Below are 21,272 nucleotides of genomic sequence, written 5' to 3'. Positions count from 1 at the left end.
CTTCCTTGGGATTCAGTCTCTTCTCCACCACGACAAATTTATATACCGAATACACTGCAAGAAAACTTTCACTTGCTAACCTTCAATCACTTGTAACTTTCCACATTTGGGATGGGACACCATTCGCTCCCCTAGAGTAGATTTAAGGTGATGCACAAGTAAATAGGGTATTTTAGACTTTCAGATCTATAGTCTTCAACCAGAATATACTAAACATTGACTTCTGTGCTATGAGTCTCTTTGAAAGCCCTATTAATTATGCCCCTGCTGCCACCCCTTTTCTCTTTCTAAAGGCCCTGGGACTTGAGACTGAAGATCCTCTGCTGGCGACCCTCCTGACTCAGAATTTGATTTCAGATCATCTCAAACAAGCCCAGGCAGTTACTCAAAACATCATGGATATTAGAAAATATTTTGGCACAACATCCACAGTGAGCTCTTGGCAGTGCATGCCAGAGAAAACAAGTTCCGGAGAGAATGAGATACCAAGTGATTCTGAGCAAGATTCAAAGATGTCATTGGCTGGCTGCTCTGGCACCATCTTAGTTCCTAATCCACAGGAAGAATTCTCATCAAATCAAAATTGGCCTCAAAATCTTGCAATTTCAACTGAAAAAAATCTTGTCCCTACTCCTGTATTAGATCTTGGGTCACCTACAATGGGACCGTCACAGCCTCATTTACCTAAGTTTCCAAAATCTGTGTTTGGAAAGCAAAACCGTTCCTTCACATCAGAATATTACAAGACATTTTCATTTTTAGAGTATAGTCAGCAGTTAGATGCAGTTTTCTGCTTTCCTTGCAGACACTTTTCAGGCTCTAGAGTTTTGAAAGATTCTGCTTTTACTGAAAAAGGAGTCAGGGACTGGAAAAATTTAAAGAAAAAGCTTCAGAAACATGTAGATTCTGGTGTACATAAGCAGTCTTCTGAAAGATGGCATTCCCTCAAAAAATCCAGAGACGTGGACTCTCTCGCAACAGAGCTCTCATCTCACCAGAAAACAGTAGAAGAAAATAGAGACTATGCTCTAAAAATTACTAATTTACTGCTTTACTTGGCCAAACAAGGAATTGCACTGCGGGGACATGATGAAAGGGAAGAATCGGCAAATCGTGGAAACTTCCTGGAATTGTGCAATTTGTTCTCAAAATACGATGAAGCATTTGCAAGAAAATTGAAGGGTTCTTTCAATCTACTGGGCCACAGAACGCAAAATGAGCTTCTACAGATTGCAGCAGATTCTGTAAAAGCTAAAATCATTCAGAAAGTGCAGGAAAATGGGTTCTTTACTCTTCTTGTTGATGAAGCACGCAGTTTCAAGCAAGAAGAAATGACAGTGTATGTGAGATACACAGAAAATCTGGAAATAAAAGAACGCTTTTTGGGATTGATCGATTGTTCTGAGCGAGGAGATGCTAATGCTATCTATCAGCACATTAAACACTTCTTACAAGTATCAGGGATTGCAGATTTGCCAATTGTAGCACAGTGCTATGATGGAGCCGCTGTCATGGCAGGTCATGTCAATGGAGTACAGCAAAAAATACTGCAAGATCACCCCACAGCAGTATATATACACTGCATGGCCCATAATTTGAATTTGGTTTTAGTAGAGGCCTGCAAAGTAAATCGAGCAGCTACAGGTTTTTTTTACACCCTGGAAAGCTTGTTCACATTTTTTTCACAGCCTGGTACACACCATGCATACCTAGAGGCCCAGAAGATGCTTGGTGTCAAATTGGAATTGTCCAGTTTAAGTGACATGAGATGGGCCTGTCGATGGGAAAATGTATCTGCTGTTAAAAACTCACTGGGAGCACTCCTCAGCACTTTATTGGGGTTGTCGGAGCCTCCATACCGTAGATTCATTGAAGCATCGGGGTTGCTGAAAACTGTGCGCAAGTTAGAATTTTGTGTGTGCTTAATTATTTTTTACCATGTACTTAGAATCATTCATGTGACACACAAAGCACTGCAGGCAGAAGATACAACACTTTCTCGGGCCTCTAGTGTACTCCAGAAAACCGTCGACGTATTGCAGAATATGCGAACAGATGCTAGGTGGGCTGATATTTGGGAGGAGATCCAAAAGTTCTGCAAACTGCATATTGTTCCTGACACAGATGAAAAGCACGCTTACAAACGTCGACAGTCAAGACCTGTGAAAAGAACAGCTTCGCTAGAATGTTCGTTTCTTACAAGCACACTTGGACAACGAGAATCTCTCTCAGAGTCGTCAAGTGAAAACGAGAATGCAAAAGAAAAATGGGGAAGACAACTGTATTTTTCTGTGCTAGATACACTATTAGAAGAATGTAGTCGCAGGTTTTCACCTCAGTCGATGGAAATTGCAAAAAGTGTTGATGCAGTTCTGAAATGCGATTTGGAGGGCAGCAATGGGCTACTCAGTAAATATGCAAGTGCTCTTTCTATCCATACGAAACTTGCTCACGCAGAGATGGAATTGATAAAAAACGACTTACCAAACACAGAAATCAGTCTGGAAGCTCTGAAAGCAGCTACGTCAACCCATTATTATCCAAATTTTACAAAGCTTTTGAAACTGGCGCTTACTCTTCCTGTCGGCACGGCTACCTGTGAGAGATCTTTTTCCGCCATGAGACGTGTACGAAACTGGCTGAGATCCACAATGGGTCAGGAAAGACTGACGACTTTATGTTTACTGAACACCGAAAGCGATCTTGTTGGAGATATTGACCCCGAGCAGATCATTGACACCTATGATGCGAAGTCTAGTCGCCGGATGTTACTTCACTAATGTGACTATTTCATTTTGGGATTTTCCATGGATAGAAATAGCAGAGTTTAATAATTGATAACATTTTTGAACAGTATACACATTGGTTAGTATATGCTTTGAGCAACCACTTTTTTTTGACATGTGATACATATGTAATATCTAGACTGGATGGACCGTACAGGTCTTTCTCTGCCGTCATCTACTATGTTACTATGTTATGTTACATTTAATAAAAGGTGTTAATTGTAACTTTTATTTTTACTTATTTTTTTCTGTGTGTTGTCAGACAATTATGAATGTAAGCCCCACCCCTAACCCTGACCCCACCCCCTTTAGCCTCCCCAAACAGTTGGGCCACCGGCCTCCTATGAGTATATAAATGCCAGAAACAGGTTTAAATTGGCTTAAATTGTATCGCTCCATGGTGCGACCGCACCTTGAGTATTGTGTTCAATTCTGGTCGCCGCATCTCAAGAAAGATATAGTAGAACTGGAAAAGGTGCAGCGAAGGGCGACTAAAATGATAGCGGGGATGGGACGACTTCCCTATGAAGAAAGACTAAGGAGGCTAGGGCTTTTCAGCTTGGAGAAGAGACGGCTGAGGGGAGACATGATAGAGATATATAAAATATTGAGTGGAGTGGAACAGGTGGATGTGAAGCGTCTGTTCACGCTTTTGAAAAATACTAGGACTGGGGGGCATGCGATGAAACTACAGTGTAGTAAATTTAAAACAAATCAGAGAAAAGGTTTCTTCACCCAACGCATAATTAAACTCTGGAATTCGTTGCTGGAGAACGTGGTGAAGGCAATTAGCTTAGCAGAGTTTAAAAAAGGGTTAGACGGTTTCCTAAAGAACAAGTCCATAAACCGCTACTAGATGGACTTAGGAAAAATCCACAATTCCAGGAATAACATGTATAGAATGTTTGTACGTTTGGGAAGCTTGCCAGGTGCCCTTGGCCTGGATTGGCCGCTGTCGTGGACAGGATGCTGGGCTCGATGGACCCTTGGTCTTTTCCCAGTGTGGCATTACTTATGTAGCTTTAGCTGCTGAACGCCCGATATTGTAACCCCCGACAGGGATCCATTTCGCCCTCTGGCTTTCTCAAGGTAGATGTTGCAGGCTAAGATGGTCGGAAGAATTTGACAAAATGCCTGCGACACCTCCCTTGAGAAAGCCGGTGGGCGAAACGGGTCCCCTTCGGGAATTATGATATCGGGTGCTCAGAAGCTAAAGCTAAGCCAATTTTAGCCTGTTTCTGGTGTTTACACGCTGATCCTTGAATAAAGGTTTTGAAATATTAAAAGCGAAAAAAAGCATGAAAAAGTAAAAAGTGTTTTTGAGGAGGTTTTTGGCTGATGGGAAGACCGCTCTAGCACCCGGGCACTTTGAGGTATTTTTCTCCTCTTTGTGATTTTTATGAGAATCTCAGAGCATTAAGGGAATAATTTCTACAGTGTATTGTTGGAAGTATTTCTTGAGTTTCTGTAGAAGAGTTTGATTATTTGGAAAAGATCCAAAATCATCACACTGAAACATGTTGCATTAACACCATACCACTTTAAATTCATATCCTCCAATTTTGGAAATAGCAGCAAACTGTTGAGACACATGAAGTAAATAGAAAAGAGAGATTTCAAAATAAACTAGTGAGGATTATAACAGTTCTACAGGTAACTGGGAAGTACCACTAATTAAACCGAAATAGAAAGGCTTTAGAAAAACGTACACAGTGAACCTGTAGAGCACAGTCGAGAAGCTCAATGGCTACCCTGAATACAGGAGAACTTGGAACAGGCAAACATCAAAGCTGTGGAATGGCCTAACATAGGGGCCCTTTCACTAAGCCACGTAGCTGCCTACGCTTGCCCAGCGCGTGCCAGTTCAGAACTACTGCCCGGCTACTGTGTGGCCTGGGCAGTAATTTCATTTTATACACGTGTCTAGTACGTGTGCCGGAAAATATATTTTTATTTTCCGGTGCGTGGCGCTAACTGGGAGATAATTGGCATTGTAAACGCGCTGACGATTACCGCCCAATTAACGCGTGATATCTTACCGCTAAGTGGGAGGTGGTAAGGTCTCAGGCCCAAAATGGACACGTGCCAATTTTCATTTTGCCGCTCGTCCATTTTCAGCCCCTCCCCCCCACCAAAAGGCCTTTCTTGCAGGTACACTGAAAAATTGACCTGCGTGCGTCCAATACACGTGTCTACACCAACGCAGGCCATTTTTTGCGCACCTTAGTAAAAGGACCCCATAATAACAAAAAAGTTGGAAAACTGGTTAAAAAAGCACCAAGCTGGAAAAGCCCCTGGTCCAGATGGGCAGACCACAAAAGGTTAATATCTTTCCATCAACACCCAGCAAATTGGAGAGCCAAGTAATGTTCCCAAAAATTACAGACCAATAACTTGTCTACCTACAACCAATACGCTTAAATTGACTCCAATATTATCATGGCAATAGAGCAGAAGGGCAATAAAAGATTAGCATATGGAACCAAAGACTAAATAATACTAAATAAAACCATTGTGGCCAGTTTTAAGAAAAGCAAAAATCTCAGTATTGCATGGATTAATGATAAGAAAGGCTTTGCTAGTGTCCTATACTAATTAACAATAAATTGACTCGAAATGTCCAAAGTAAACTCTAAATTGATTGAGTACATCAAGTTAAAACGAATCGGAGAAAATTTTTCTTCACCCAATGTGTAATTAGACTCTGGAATTCGTTGCCGGAGAACGTGGTACGGGCGGTTAGCTTGACGGAGTTTAAAAAGGGGTTAGATAGATTCCTAAAGGACAAGTCCATAGACCGCTATTAAATGGACTTGGAAAAATTCCGCATTTTTAGGTATAACTTGTCTGGAATGTTTTTACGTTTGGGGAGCGTGCCAGGTGCCCTTGACCTGGATTGGCCACTGTCGGTGACAGGATGCTGGGCTAGATGGACCTTTGGTCTTTCCCAGTATGGCACTACTTATGTACTTATGTACTTATGTACTTCACAGTGAAAATTTTGGCAACACACATTCTATTTGAAGTATGAAGATGGATCGTTTGTCGCTCCTAACGTCAGGATCCAGTGACAAATATATCAGGGATACTCCCTGTCACCTTCTTGTTTTGTATAGCACTTAATCCATTAAGTAATCTAATTAATGTAACCTATGTTAAAAACAAATAATAAACAGAATTTGTTTTTATACCTGGCCAGGGCTCCAGAGTCGTATGGTTGGAGTTTTTTGAGTTGCTTGGGGGCCAAATCTGGCTGCGGGTGCAGGCTTGAAAGGGAACCTCTGATGTCTCTGGTTGGTTTGGGGCTAGGATGATCCAGGGCTCCTGCAGTATGAAAATCATCACAGGAGTAGTGCAGACTGAGGAAGAGGCAGGTTACAGTTTGAGAGGGCTGCACAGCCAAGGGAGTCCTATGCTGGGACAGGTCCAGGTACTTGTTTGGAAAACAGGATACTGGGCTAGATGGACCATTGATCTAACATAGTAAATGACGGCAGATAAAGACCTGTACGGTCCATCCAGCCTGCCCAAGATAAACTCATTTACATGGTATGTGATACTTTATATGTATACCTGAGTTTGATTTGTCCTTGCCTTTCTCAGGGCACAGACCATAGAAGTCTACCCAGCACTGTTCTTGTACTAAGTTCTGAAGCTAACGTCAAAGCCCCTTAAAATTTACACCCCAGCCCATCCCTATCCAGTCACAATCAGACCGTAGAAGTCTGCCCAGCTCCCATTTTGTTTCCCAATTACCAGCGCCGCCACCCAAGATTCCGCAGAACCATTCCTTCTAAACAGGATTCCTTTGAGTTTATCCCATTACCGTTTTCATCTCCACCACCTCCCCCGTGGAAGGGCATTCCACATATCCACCACCCTGTGAAAAAATACTTCCTGACATTAGTCCTGAGTCTGCCCCCCTTCACCCTTAATTCATGTCCTCTAGTTCTACCACCTTCCCGTCTCAGAAAAAGGTTCATTTGCGGATTAATACCTTTCAAATATTTGAACCTCTGTATCATGTCACCCCTGTTTCTCCTTTCCTCTAAGGTATACATGTTCAGGTCAGCAAGTCTCTGCTCGTACGGTTTGCAAGGCAAATCCCATACCATTTTTGAAGCTTTTCTTTGCACCGCTTCCTGTCTGGCTACTCTTATGTGCTTATGGCTGTGTGTCTGAATTAGGCCAGGTCCAGGCTATAACCGTTGGGAAGGGTGCAGGGTGTGCACGCTTCAGAGTGCTTCTACGAGGAGGGGTCATCTCAGAGATGGCAGCTGCACGCAGGAAGGCCGTGTGTTGAAGGCAGGTTGGTGTTCAGGGCTGGATTCAGGTTTGACACTGGAGTAAGCCTGGGGCAGGTGTCTGCACACATGTAAGTGGCATCAGGAAAGAGAAATGTTATTGGAGGAAGCTGATAGTGCTCTGGGCTTCAGCAGAGGGGCTAAAAGGGGATCAGGAGTGAAAAAGGAGCTGTCGGGGATTAGGGGAGTGTTCTGGCTGCGTGTGTGTGCGGTCAAAGCCAGAAGGATGCTTGAGTGCATAGGGAGAGGGATGGCCAGCAGGAAAAAAGGGCTTATAGTGCTCTTATATAAGTCTCTGGAGAGGCCCCATTTAGAATACTGTGTGTAATTCTGGAGACCCCACCTACAAAAAGATATAAATAGGATGGAGTTGGTCATTGACCTCTGTCATAAAGTGTATGGGGGCAGACTTAAGGCTATTAATATGTATATTTTGGAAAGTAGAGAGGTGTGGTAGCTGTGCCATGTTAGTCCACTCTTAAAGGTTATCAATAGAAATCAAACAAAATAAAACATGGAAAAGAAAATAAGATGATACCTTTTTTATTGGACATAACTTAATACATTTCTTGATTAGCTTTCGAAGGTTGCCCTTCTTCCTCAGATCGGAAATAAGCAAATGTGCTTGCTGACAGTATATAGAAGTGAAACATCCAAGCATTTCATTGACAGTCTAACAGGGGTGGGGGTAGGAGGTATGCATGGGGACAGCAAAGCATTTCATTGATAGTCTAACAGGATGGGTGTGGATAGGTGAGAGGAGGGTGATAAACAGAGAAATACAATTTTATGGTTTATAATGGGCTGGAAAACCCATATCCTTGTTAAGTCCTGTCTGTTGGGTGTCAAAATATTCAATCATTCTGACTTCAAAGGTCTTACGTTCCTGTATTGTTTTAAAGTTACCTTTCAGGATTCTTACTATGAAATCACTGGTGCAGTGTCCTGGTCCTGTAAAGTGTTGGCCCACATGGGTGGGAACCTGACTGGCACCGGCTTTCTTCATGTGATGTCTATGTAGATTGAATCTTGTCTTAAGCATCTGGCCTGTTTCTCCAATATAGCATCCTTCGTTACATTTTTTACACTGAATGATATATACCACATTGGAAGGTGAGCATGTGAAAGATTCCTTTATGTTGAATATTTTTCCTTTGTGAATGACTGTGGGTTCCTGTGAAATGTTTTGGCATAGCTTACAGCTGGACATATTACAGGGAAATGTGCCCTTCTCTTCCTTTTCAGTCTGTGTTGGGAGTTTACTTCTGATTAGCTTGTGTTTTAAGTTGGGTGGCTGTCGGAAGGCCAGCACTGGTGGGGATGGGAATATCTCTTTCAGTAATTCATCCTACTGGAGTAGAGGCTGTAGATCTCTTATGATTTTCCTCAGTTTCTCCAGCTCTGGGTTGTATGTCACTACAAGGGGGATTCTGTCTGTGGCTTGTTTTTCTTTGTACTGTAGCAGATTTTTCCCTGGGTGTTTTGAGGGAGGAGGCAATATTCTTAGAGATTATTTTGGGGTTGTAGCCTTTCTGTTTGAAGGATGCAGTCAGGATTTCAAGGTGTCTGTCTCTATCCCCTGGGTCTGAGCAGATACAGTGGTATCTTGTGGCTTGGCTGTAAATAATTGATCTCTTTGTATGTGAAGGGTGGAAGCTGGAGTTGTAGAGGTAGCTGCATCTGTCTGTGGGTTTCTTGTATATAGATGTTTGTATACAGCCATCACTGATTGAGACCGTGGTGTCCAAAAAATTGACTTTTTCTGGGGAGTAGTCAATTTTGAATCTGATTGTAGGATGGTATGTATTGAAGGAATAGTAAAATTGTTTCAGAGTTTTGGAAGACAGGCGGAAGAGAGAGGATATGGTAAAGATGTTTAAATACCTCCGTGGCATTAATGTACAGGAGGTGAGCCTTTTTCAAATGAAGGAAAACTCTGGAATGAGAGGGCATAGGATGAAGTTAAGAGGTTATAGGCTCAGGAGTGATCTAAAGAAATGCTTTTTCGCGCAAAGGGTGGCAAATGAGTGGAATCACCTCCCGGTAGAGGTGGTGGAGACAAGGACTGTGTCTGAATTTAAGAAATGTGGGACAGGCACATGGGATTTCTTAGGGAAAGGAGGAGATAGTGATTGCCATGGATGGGCCATTTGGCTCTTACCTAACATCAGGGGCGTATCTGACCTTCAGCGGTAGGTGGGGCCAGAGCAGAGGTGAGGGGGCACATTTTAGCCCCCGCTGCCGCCATCATCATCGCCCACACCCCCCCTGCCGCCGACCCTCTTGACCCCCCCGCCCGCCTGCTCGCGCGCCGTGGCCTACCTGTGCTGGCGGGGGACCCCATCCCCCGCCAGCCGAAGTCTTCTTCCTTTCACGTACGTGCAGGACGTCAGACTCAGAAACCTGACAGGAAGAAGACTTCGGCTGGCGGGGGATGGGGTCCCCACCAGCACTGGCGGGGGACCCCATCCCCCGCCAGCCGAAGTCTTCTTCCTTTCACGTACGTGCAGGACGTCAGACTCAGAAACCTGAAAGGAAGAAGACTTCGGCTGGCGGGGGATGGGGTCCCCACCAGCACTGGCGGGGGACCCCATCCCCCGCCAGCCGAAGTCTTCTTCCTTTCACGTACGTGCAGGACGTCAGACTCAGAAACCTGAAAGGAAGAAGACTTCGGCTGGCGGGGGATGGGGTCCCCACCAGCACAGGTAGGCGACGGTGACGGCGAGCGGGCGGGGGGGTCGAGAGGGTCGTCGGTAGGGGGGTCCAGGGCCAAATCTATGGGGGCCCAGGCCCCCGTGGCCCCATAGCAGCGACGCCTCTGCCTAACATCATGTTTATATGAGAGAGACTGGAATTGGTGGGAAGAGTAACTTAAAATATCCAACTTCAGAGAAAAAAATAAAAGCAAAATAAAGCAGCAAATAAAAGGGTTTTGGCTTTAATAGCTTAGTGCGTTGTATTAGGTGTGTCCAACAGATGGGGAAGTGATTTTATTGCAGAGAAAAAAACGAAGTCAACAACAATATAACCCTTCAACTTCAAAAGACCTCATAAAGAGCTTGTGTATAATAAATCAACTTGTAATTCCAAAGTATATATTGAATTGTGGGCTAAATATTTTGAGCTTGGTTATGACTTGCCTGAAATAACCCACTTCTGATGGTCCCGAAGTTGATTTACTTATACCCAAGTTCTGTATGAGGTCTTTGGAAGTTGCTGGGTTATACTGTTGTTGACTTTCCTTGTATTAGGTGTGTGCACAGTAGCCAACTTTCCAAAAACCCAGCAGAAATTGGACACTGTTAAGGAGTTTGCTCAAGCACCCACAGCACTTAGAGCTGGCTCCTATGATCTTAATAGAAATTAACAAAAGTGAGGGACAATTATTCAGTCGCCCCTCACTACCTTTCTACCCTCATCTCCCCTTACGTTCCCGCCCGAAACCTCCATTCACAGGACAAATCCCTCCTCTCAGTACCCTTCTCCACCACCGCCAACTCCAGGCTCCGCTCATTCTGCCTCGCCTCACCCCATGCTTGGAACAACCTTCCTGAGCCCTTACGCCAAGCCCCCTCCCTGCCCATCTTCAAGTCTTTACTTAAAACCCACCTTCTTTAATGCTGCGTTCGGCACCTAACCCTTACCGTTCAGTGAATCCAGACTGCCCCAATTTGACTGCCCCTATCGGACCGACCGTTCACTTGTCTATTAGATTGTAAGCTCTTTGAGCAGGGACTGTCTCTCTTTGTTAAATTGTACAGCGCTGCGTAACCCTAGTAGCGCTCTAGAAATGTTAAGTAGTAGTAGTAGAGATTATATAGTGAAAAATAATAGGTTTGTATTTTTTATCTGAAATATCTATTTATTACTATAGTGCTTCTATCTGCTCATATAAATGTTTTCAATCATATTCATAAACACATATACATTATTTTCCACAATACAATGGTTTCTATGTAGGCAACTAAATATTGATAATAAGTTTTTGTCCTTTATAACCTACATTCTTTTCTTCAAATAGTATAAAAGCATTGTTTCATTACAAAGAGTTCATGTGGCGAATAGAAGTTACAAGTCCCGTTGAGCTGTGTTATATCAGTCCATATATATCCTTCATGAACCAAATTTGGTGGAGATCTTTGGTTAAATTATAAATAGTATCCAAAGCTTTTTCCAGTAATCTGTATGAAGAATGTTCTTACAGCTCTACACAGTTTTGTGTTTCGCCATTGGCGTCTTCAGGAGCTGTTTATAAATCACCGTGATTCAGCGACATACCAACACGATTCATCCACTGTTTTTGTGTTCACAATAACGGTAGAATCATACGATATTCATCTTTATTCGCTCAGACACAATCCCTCAGACAGGAAACCCTTCTGGTAGTATCATCCTTGTCTACATCTGATCAATGATCTTAGGGAATGCGTGCAACTGCAAAACTTGAGCAGGGCAGAGTGCCTTGTGCTGAGTTGAAAGTGACAAAAGCTAATGTTGTGCAGAACTGTCAGGGCCACCGAGAGGGGGGGGTGGGGGAGCAAGATTCCCCAGGCCCGGCTTCCAAGGAGGGCCCGGCGCCTGCAATCAAAAAAGACTGCTCTGATGCTGGCTCCTTCTTCCTGCCACGTCCTGCCTATGCAGAAACAGGAAGTTACTTCACACGAGGAAGGACGCGGCAGGAAAAAGGACCTATAGCCAGCAGATCACTCTCTCATTCACTGCTGCAGGAGGGAGGCAGCAGTGTGTGTGTGTGTGGGGGGGGGAGGAGCAGCAGTGAGAGCGGGGCACTGAATATTGTTTGCCCCAAGCCCAGCTTTGTCTCTCAGTGGTCCTGATTTCTGTGTCATCCATATATCCATTCAGAGAGAATGGCTGGAGCAAAAGTGTTGGAAGGGGAACATGGTTCAACAAAGCAAGAAAACCAGCAGTCTGTGAGAGGGATTTATGGGGGGGGGGGGGGGTGTTGATAAATGACAGCTACCTGGAGGGGTACTGGAGTGAATAAATGGAAATAATGTACTTCAAAAGAAGAAAAAGTGTGAGACTGAGATGGAAGAAGGGGTTGAAGTCTACAAGACCGAGGAAAGCAATTGAAGCAGAGCATTCAAGGAAAAGCCAAGTCTCAGAATGAGAAGCAGAGTATGACAGAGAAAGAGATTGTGAATGTAAGCAAGCTTGTTTGAGATGGAGCAGACATTCCATGGAGTACATGAGAAAGGAAAATAGGAAGATAAGAAGATGGAGGAAGGAGAAGAATAGGAATAAGACTGGAGGAGCTGCAGTTTGATCTGTACAGATGGAATAAGATTTGCCTTGAAGGACAGATATCTCAAGCTGACAGGAAGATAAGGAGCTGAAGAGTACAGAGAAGAATAGGGGAAGCATAGCCCTTTATAGTAATGAGATGCTCGCAGAAAGAATGGAAAACATTAATGAAAAGAATAAAACACTGAAGTTCAAAAGCCGAGGAGAGGCTGCAAACCTGCTCAGCACTTCACAGTTGGCTAGATGGAGTGTGAGGTAACAGGAAAGGAGACCTGATTTGGATGGGATGGACCTGGGAGGAACATGCAGATGAGCTCCCCAGCACACCTAAGAATGCTGACCCAACAGTGAACAGTCACAACGTGGTCTTCAGCACATCCAAGGTCACCAGTATACACCTGGGAACACATTCTTCTCCATTACCTACCCAGAATTCCAAGCAACTTCCCACTCTTGAGACACAATCCATTCTCCAGATGGACAGTCAAGTGCCTCTGTGTCTTCCCTAGCCTCATAGTGGATTTGCTTCATACCAAATCCTTGCATCAGACAGAACAAGCTCCTTGTATTCTTTTCTTGAGGATTTTTGCACTTGAAGACCTCCATCAAACAGTCAGGCCCATAATGCCTCTTTTGGAGACTGGTCATTGCCTCTTATGTATGCCTCTCCTCCAGATCCACCAATCTTATGACTTCTACCAAGATCTTTCAGAGAAACCTTGATCCTCATAGCTCCCTACTGAACAAGGAAAATCTGGTTTCCTCTCTTTTTGAGACTATTGATGAGGAAACCAACAACTCCCTACAGAACCTCTATAGCTCCAATCACCTAGCAACAGAAAACGGTTACATCCATGTTCAATCATGTATGTTCCCTCTACCTTCCATAAATCATCAAGAATCACTATGCCATACAACCCTGTGCCTCAAAGTGGCACGACTTCCCCTTTGGTGCTTAACATTGGCTCCACACAAAACTGAAGCCCGCCCAAGTCAACTCACACTCTTGTGAGATTAACTTTCATATAATGAAGCAGCAGCACATGCAAATCTAGCTCATGCATATTCATTCAAGGGTTTAAACAGCAGTAGCAGCGGGTCTGTCGAATCCACAATCTGTGGATTAGGATCGGCAGTGGAGCAAGCTGAGTAGTCAAGTCTACACAATACAGACTTGATGGTAGACATAACAGCCAAAGGAATAGCAATTTTGGGCACAAGGAAGATACAGGATTGTTTTACACTGAGAGTCACGAATCAGGACTTGAAGAAAGGACCATCTTTGAATGAACCCAGCATACGTGATTGATTAATGGCTGTGGTTTAAAGCACAGGGACAATTGAATTACCACATCTACGTTAAGAGGTGATATCTTAGATGTAATAATAAAAAAGATATTTAGATATAAATCAGTATAGAACAACTTCCTGTTAGCACTCATGTCTGTATAGTATGTATATGCATTTTATATTTTGTGTTTATTTTTATTTATTTTTGTTACATTTGTACCCTGCGCTTTCCCACTCATGGCAGGCTCAATGCGGCTTACATGGGGCAATGGAGGGTTAAGTGACTTGCCCAGAGTCACAAGGAGCTGCCTGTGCCTGAAGTGGGAATCGAACTCAGTTCCTCAGGAGCAAAGTCCACCACCCTAACCTTTTGTTTAGAAGTGTGTTTGATTAGAGTGAATGCAGTAGGACAGAACAAGAGGTGGAATATAGGGTGACAACACGTATTTAAGTTATATATATTAATAGTTAAGATAAATAAAGAAAAATTATTTACATATATAAAGTGGTTACGTAGTGCATATACAACAATGCATATTCATTGGGGATATTCTGAAAACCAGACTGGTTAGGTGTGTCCCAATGACTGGGATGAGAACCCCTACCTTAGAGTCAGTTTCTCCTATGGACTGCAGGGTTTGGAAATCTGATTATGAAAAGAGGTCTGCAAGCACAAAAAGGTCTGCACGCACATATCTAAATCTCCACTACCCCAGCTGCAAAGGACTAAAATATACAAATATACAATCAACGACCATCTACCATTCAGAAAAATGTTGAAGACCCATCTCTTCAAGAAAGCTTACCCTAATGACCCAACTTAACCTTTTAAGCCCACCCACATGATTCCTGCCCCGACGATTATTGTACCTTTGACCATGTCTCACAATCTCCTTATGCTTATCCCTCAATCTCTTCCTCTCCATCCTTCCTACTCCTTACCCCTCCCAATCTCTTCTCCTTTTGCTCATCCTATCTTTGTTTACCTCTCCAAGCTCAATTTACATATCCTCAAAACCCCACTACTACTATGTTTACTACAACTTGTAACATTCTCCTTCAAGACTTTCTGCATTGAACCTGCTATGTGTGGGAAAGCGTGGGGTACAAATGTAATTATTAATAATAATAATAATAATATAAAACAACATATGCATCCAGCTTCTCTTACATAAGCATGCAAATATGGAATGCACTACCAAATGTCATGAAAACAATGCACCACCTAACAAACTTCCGGAAATTGCTAAAAACCAACCTGTTCACAAAGGCATACCAGAATGATCCAACCTAAACACCTGAACCCTCCAACTCAATCAAAACTACTACCAGAACTGGAGTAAACTTAACCCTCTCCTTGAAATACTTACCGTATTTTTCAGACTATAAGACGCACTTTTTCCCCCCAAATTTGGGAGGAAAATGGGGGGTGCGTCTTATAGTCCGAAGGTAGAAATTTGGCTGGCAGGCCGACCGCCCTCCCTCCCTCCGAGTTTGGGATCGCCCTCCCCCCGGCCCTGTCACCACTTCTCCCCTTACTCACGTGATCTTCCCTGGTGGTCTAGTGACGTCGGGGCAGGAAAGAGCCCCCTCTTTCCTGCCCAGCGCGCTGCTCTCCATCCTCCTGTATGCAGCCTGACGGTCTCGACGAGATTCAAAATGGCCGCCAAGACTGCAATTCTCAGTGGCCATTTTGAATCTCGCCGAGACCGTCAGGCAGCAATGCATACAGGAGGATGGAGAGCAGCGCGCTGGGGGGGAGAGGTGGTGACAGGGCCGGGGGGGGGGGTGAGGAGGTAACCCTGAGGGTGATCCCGAACTTGGAGGGAGGGATTCGGACAAGACGCACCGGAGCACCTAGATTTTAGAGGAGAGAAAAAGCACATTTTTTTTTCCTAATTCCCTCCTCTAAAACCTAGGTGCATCTTATGGTCCGGTGCGTCTTATAGCCCGAAAAATACGGTATATACTCTGTCATCTATGATCATTAACACTTGACCACTCTGTATTTCTCTTACCGGAATTGGCGAACGCCTTTACGGTACTATGTAAGCCACATTGAGCCTGCAAATAGGTGGGAAAATGTGGGATACAAATGCAACAAATAAATAAATAATCGAATACCAGAGACACACCCAAGATGGTGGATTGATCCTGTCGAAGTGTTCCACGCAATTTTGATCCTCTGAAATGCCGAAGTGAAGAGGACGATCGGCTGTGGCAGGGACCCCTAGCTGGTCCCCAGCTTCGGTGCTGAGTTCTATTGAACCTTATTTGCAGAGACCGGAGGTGACTGAAGGAACGGGAGTTGGCATGCTGACGGCGTCTGGGCAAGGTGGAGATCCGACGACGCCCCTGCTCGAGGTCACACTAAGCCCCGTTCAAGGAGCCTTCTTTGGATGTTTCAGCTATTCTAGAATCCTCTGATACGGATTTGGTTACTTCTTCTACTTTATTAGCAACTGTTGCTTGCGTTAACTTTGGATAAAGTTTTGATTATGAGAATGTTCTTTAAAAACAAAGATAAACAATGTCTAGGTCTTAAATTATCAATATTCCCGGATGTAACAAAAGAGACTCAAAAAAGACGTAAGCAGTTTTTGCTGCTTAAGCCAGGAGTACTTCAGATTGGGGCTACTTTCCATCTTCGATATCCTTGTAAATGTATAGTCAGATTCCAATCAGTTAAATATGTTTTTTTTTTAGTCATTTCAGCTTACAGAATTCCTTGTAACCAAACGCTCTTAGGGGTTGAGAGAATGTCATTATTGACATTTATTGTAGCTCCGTTAAATAATGTCATTTCGATGTTAGACAGGTTTCTAAATCTTTCAGGAAAATGTGTTAAGTTTTCTCCACGATTGGTAATCTTGGATTCAAAAATGAGGACTCGAGTATATTTACATACTAATAATTTTTACTTTGTTAGTTTTGTTCTTCATATAATTATGTTTGTATTTTATACTTTTCTGTGCAAGCTTAGGCTTGATAAAGATTGTATATCAATTATATTTGAAATAATAAAAAAATAATAATAATACCAGAGACACAGAATATCAGAAGTCACGGCCTGGATAAATCAGTATATTATCAAACCAGGGCATGAGCGTTGGAGCCCAACTACGGTAGCCAAAACTTTTTTTCATTTGCCACACTTCATTAGTCTAAATTTGGGGGTGGGGGGTCTGTGCATGAATTCTGTATATGGCGTCTAAAATGTAGGCGCATCAGCATAAGAAAGAAATCCACCAGAGGGTGGAGAACTCTAGACACCCCACGGACAACAACAAGAAATTATATTTATATAAGTACACCATATTTATTTTTTTTACCCCTTTTTTAATACATGAGAGGTTTCATTTCATTTCAGATGTGTATAATTTCACTTTTTGAATGCATTTGGTTATCCATTTTTAATGCATCCATTCCACAATGTTTTCATACTTTGTGTAGACATGAGAATTTATTTATATAAGCACACCATTTTTTGTCTTTATATATTTTTAATATACGCAAGGTTTTATTTCATTTTCGATGAATTTAAATGTTTTATTATATTTTTTAAAAATTGAATTATCCGTATAAATTCATCTTTATATGTATTTATCCATTTTTAAATGTATCTATTTCACATTTTTTATATATAATAACATATATATGCAAATCTTTTTCAAAACGTATTTTAAATATTTAAATATATATATATATATGTTGTCTACTTTTATATTGTGTTTTTAGAATCTATGTATTCAAAATTTGATTATAGACTCCTGATGCAGGCCTAACGGACGAAACACGACGTTGTGTCAAGTCTTTATACCTCAATAAACATCTTTATTATTATACATTCTTTCAGTCTTTGGAATCCTTGGTCGTCCTCCCACTTCTTTTCATTTCTTGGCGTATCAGCATAACGCATGTAGCATTATTCTATAAATCAAGTGTAAGGCCCCTAGTCGGGGACATATAGAAGAAAGAAAGAAATACCTGTTAGAACTACAAACTACAAGTCCCAGAATCCCCGGGAATTAGTAGCTCGCCCTCTGGTGGGGAGAAATCAGGCACACAACCGGAGGAGGAGGGAGGAATGTGAATCCCAGAGGCCCTTGCAGCAGGGGAGTGTATGTAGAAAGGAGTGGCCTAGTGGTTAGGGTGGTGGACTTTGGTCCTGGGGAACTGAGGACCTGAGTTGGATTCCCACTTCAGGCACAGGCAGCTCCTTGTGACGACTCTGGGCAAGTCACTTAACCCTCCATTGCCCCATGTAAGCTGCATTGAGCCTGCCATGAGTGGGAAAGTGCGGGGGTACAAATGTAACAAAAAACAAAAATTCCCAGGAGCGGGGGAGGGGAAGATTGGGAGATGCACTCTGATCAGGGGGATGAGGAACTGGTGGTGGGAGGGGAGTTAGAGTCCATGGACTGGGGAAGGGAAAAGGGGACTCACAAACAGAGGAGGGAGGGGAGTTGGAGGAAATGATAACTCCCGGCTCCGTTCCTTCTATCTCGCTGCTCCCTATGCCTGGAATAGAGACTCCCTGAGCCAGTACGTCAGGCTCAGTCTCTTGCTGTCTTCAAGTCTAGGCTTAAAGCCCACCTCTTTGCTACTGCTTTCGACTCCTAACCATGACTCTCTTACTCAACACCCTCACTTATCACCCCTACCACTGCAATTTCCCCACCCCTAACTGTCTGTTCGTCTGTCCAATTTAGATTGTAAGCTCTGTTGAGCAGGGACTGTCTTTTCATGTTAATTTGTACAGCGCTGCGTAAGTCTAGTAGCGCTATAGAAATGTTTAATAGTAGTAGTAGTAGTTGTAGTAGAAATGGAAGTCTCCATGCCTGTTCAAGGAGTATGACAGGGTTTGAATCACAGTAAGCATTAAGAGGTGATTCTCGGGGGGGGGGGGGGACTGTGGGTTATTGTATCAGATTAGCAGGGAGCTGCTGTCTAGTCTAAACCCAGTGGCTGGTTGCCAGGCGATGGTTATCTGGCAAGCGAGGGAGGTGGGTCTTTTCTTCTACCTTATATTTTGAGGGGAGGAAAAGGAAGAGATTGGACAGTGTCTGAAGAGTGTAGTTAGTGCTACCTTGTTTGTGGACTTGATAAGTTTGATTTAAAACAAAAAAAAGGGAAAAACTGTATAGGGCTGCAGGAGGGTTAGGGAAGGGAAGCTGCTCGGAGGTGAACTGTGCTGCGGGACAGCTGGGTGAGCCATCCTTGAGAAAAGGCACACTTGAACTTTGGGAATTTGTTTTGAACTGAGAACAATATGTGTGCCAAGTTAAGACTAGGTTATAAGCCTGTCGAGTGGTGAATCGTGGTGTCAGCAGCAGGGAACTGGTGTCGGAGCTCGGAGCCAGCTTGCAACAGACTGAGGGAGATTTCTAACAGCACTTTCCGGAGACCTGGGGACCGGGAGACCTGTGGTAGCTGACATCGGGAGAGCTTGATTGTGACTAACGGATACCAGAAGCTCGGGAGACCTGAAGGTGCTGACTCAAGTCTACAGTAAGACGCGGTTTATAGAATAGCGTCTAAGCCTGGAGAATGCACATACATTTACGCCACTGTAAAACCTGGTCTAAATACCCGCGCCTAAATGTACATGTGTCCCCCTGAATTCTATAACAATGTGCGTAAATTTGATTGATGCCCTGACACGTCCACACTGCTCCCATGGCCATGCCCCCTCTTCAGCTATGCGCTTTGGAATTTACGCTTTCCTCTTTTATAATACGCCTAAATAGAAGGGAAAGGGAAATGGGACTTGATATACTACTACTTATCATTTCTAAAGCGCTACTAGACGTACGGAGCGCTGTACACTTGAACATGAACAGACAGTCCCTGCGCGACAGAGCTTACAATCTAATTAGGCCAGACAAACAGGACAAACAAGAGATAAGGGAATATTAAAGTGAGGATGATAAAATAAGGGTTCTGAACAAAGTGAGTAAGGGTTAGGAGTTAAAAGCAGCATCAAAAAGGTGGGCTTTTAGCTTAGATTTGAAGATGGTCAGAGATGGAGCTTGACGTACCGGTTCAGGAAATCTATTCCAGGCATAAGGTGCAGCAAGATAAAAGGAACGGAGTCTGGAGTTAGCGGTGGAGGAGAAGGGTGCAGATAAGAGAGATTTACCCAGTGAACAGAGTTCCCGGGGAGGAATGTAGGGAGAGATGAGAGTGGAGAGGTACTGAGGAGCTGCAGAGTGAATGCACTTATAGGTCAATACTGCCCTTCTGAGGTTTTTTTTGCAACTACATTCAAAGCGGTTTACATATATACAGGTACTTATTTGTACCTGGGACAATGGAGGGTTAAGTGGCCTGCCCAGACTCTGGCTCGTTACTCAATTTAGTTCACGCTAATTGGCCACATGCACAATTTAATGTGCACTATTCGCCGTGCCTTATATAGAATCCAGGCCTTAGTATTTTCTGCTGCTCTTGGTAGTGCCAAAATACACAATACACCCTGAGAAAAAAAAAAAGGGAACGTTTGTGAGAAGCATTAATGGTGGCACCAGGGGCAGCCTAAGGCAATCTGCCACCCCCGCCCAGTCTGGCATCTTCCCCTTCCCTCCTCCACTCTCTTCCCCGTATTTACCTTATTTTGTTCTTTTCCAAAAGTTCCCATTGTCTGCCTTGCCGCTGCCACCGGCTTCTTCGCTCTACAGCGACCGCACTTGAGTACTGTGTGCAATTCTGGTCACCGCATCTCAAAAAAGATACAGAGAAGGGCAATGAAAATGATAACGGGGTTGGGAATGGCTGAAGCGGCTAGGGCTCTTCAGTTTGGAGAAAAGATGGTGAAAGGAGATACGATAGAGGTATACAAAATACTGAGTGGAGTGGAACGGGTAGACGTGAATCGCTTGTTTACTCATTCCAAAAATTGAAGGACTAGGGGGCATGCAATGAATGTGATTAAACTCTGGAACTCTTTGCCAGAGAATGTGGTAAAAGCAGTTAGCTTAGTGGGGTTTAAAAAAGGTTTGGCTAGCTTCCTAAAAGAAAAGTCCATAAGCCATATGACTTACAAGTGCATTTACTCTGCAGCTCCTCAGTACCTCCCCACTCTTATCTCTCCCTACTCTCCTCCCCAGGAACTCTGTTCATCAGATAAATCTCTCTTATTTGTACCCTTCTTCTCCACTGCCAACTCGACTCCGTTCCTTTTATTTTGCTGCACCGTACGCCTGGAATAAACTTCCTGAACCAGTACGTCAAGCTCCAGTTATGGCCGTCTTCCAATCTAGGCTAAAAGACCATCTTTTGAGGCTGATTTTAACTCCGGTTCACTTGTACAGTACCCATAACTGTTTCATCATTTCCACCTCGAGTAATTCCTTTAACCCTTATTTGTCCTGATTAGATTGTAAGCACTCTTGAGCAGAGACCGTCTCTTCGTGTTCAAGTGTACGGTGCTGCGACATGTAGTAGTGCTATAGAAATGATAAGTAGCAGTACCCTGTTTCCCCGAAAATAAGACATCTCCTGAAAATAAGACCTAGTAGAGGTTTTGCTGAATTGCTAAATATAAGGCCTCCCCCAAAAGTAAGACCTAGCTCCAAATTGTATCTTCCGCCTCTCGCTTGAGCCCGCCCTCAACTCCTCAACATTT

At 43.5% G+C, this 21,272-nt stretch overlaps 1 protein-coding gene and 1 long non-coding RNA gene across 2 annotated transcripts in view; both read left to right on the top strand.

Moving 5' to 3' along the window:
• LOC115461718 overlaps positions 1-21,272 on the top strand; it is a 101,725-nt gene that overhangs the window by 55,388 nt on the left and 25,065 nt on the right. The window contains exons 5-6 of the mRNA XM_030191792.1: positions 193-2,767; positions 6,096-6,216. Of these exons, the coding sequence (XP_030047652.1) occupies positions 193-2,767; positions 6,096-6,216 (2,696 nt within the window). The remainder of the gene's footprint in view (positions 1-192; positions 2,768-6,095; positions 6,217-21,272) is intronic.
• Positions 5,005-5,981, top strand: LOC115464112. The gene is made up of 2 exons (XR_003941239.1): positions 5,005-5,431; positions 5,780-5,981. It is a non-coding gene; the product is annotated as an uncharacterized LOC115464112 (long non-coding RNA).

This window comes from Microcaecilia unicolor, chromosome 1 (genome assembly GCF_901765095.1).
Source record: "Microcaecilia unicolor chromosome 1, aMicUni1.1, whole genome shotgun sequence".
Taxonomy (NCBI): Eukaryota; Metazoa; Chordata; class Amphibia; order Gymnophiona; family Siphonopidae; genus Microcaecilia; species Microcaecilia unicolor.
This window is presented reverse-complemented; position numbering and strand designations above follow the sequence as displayed.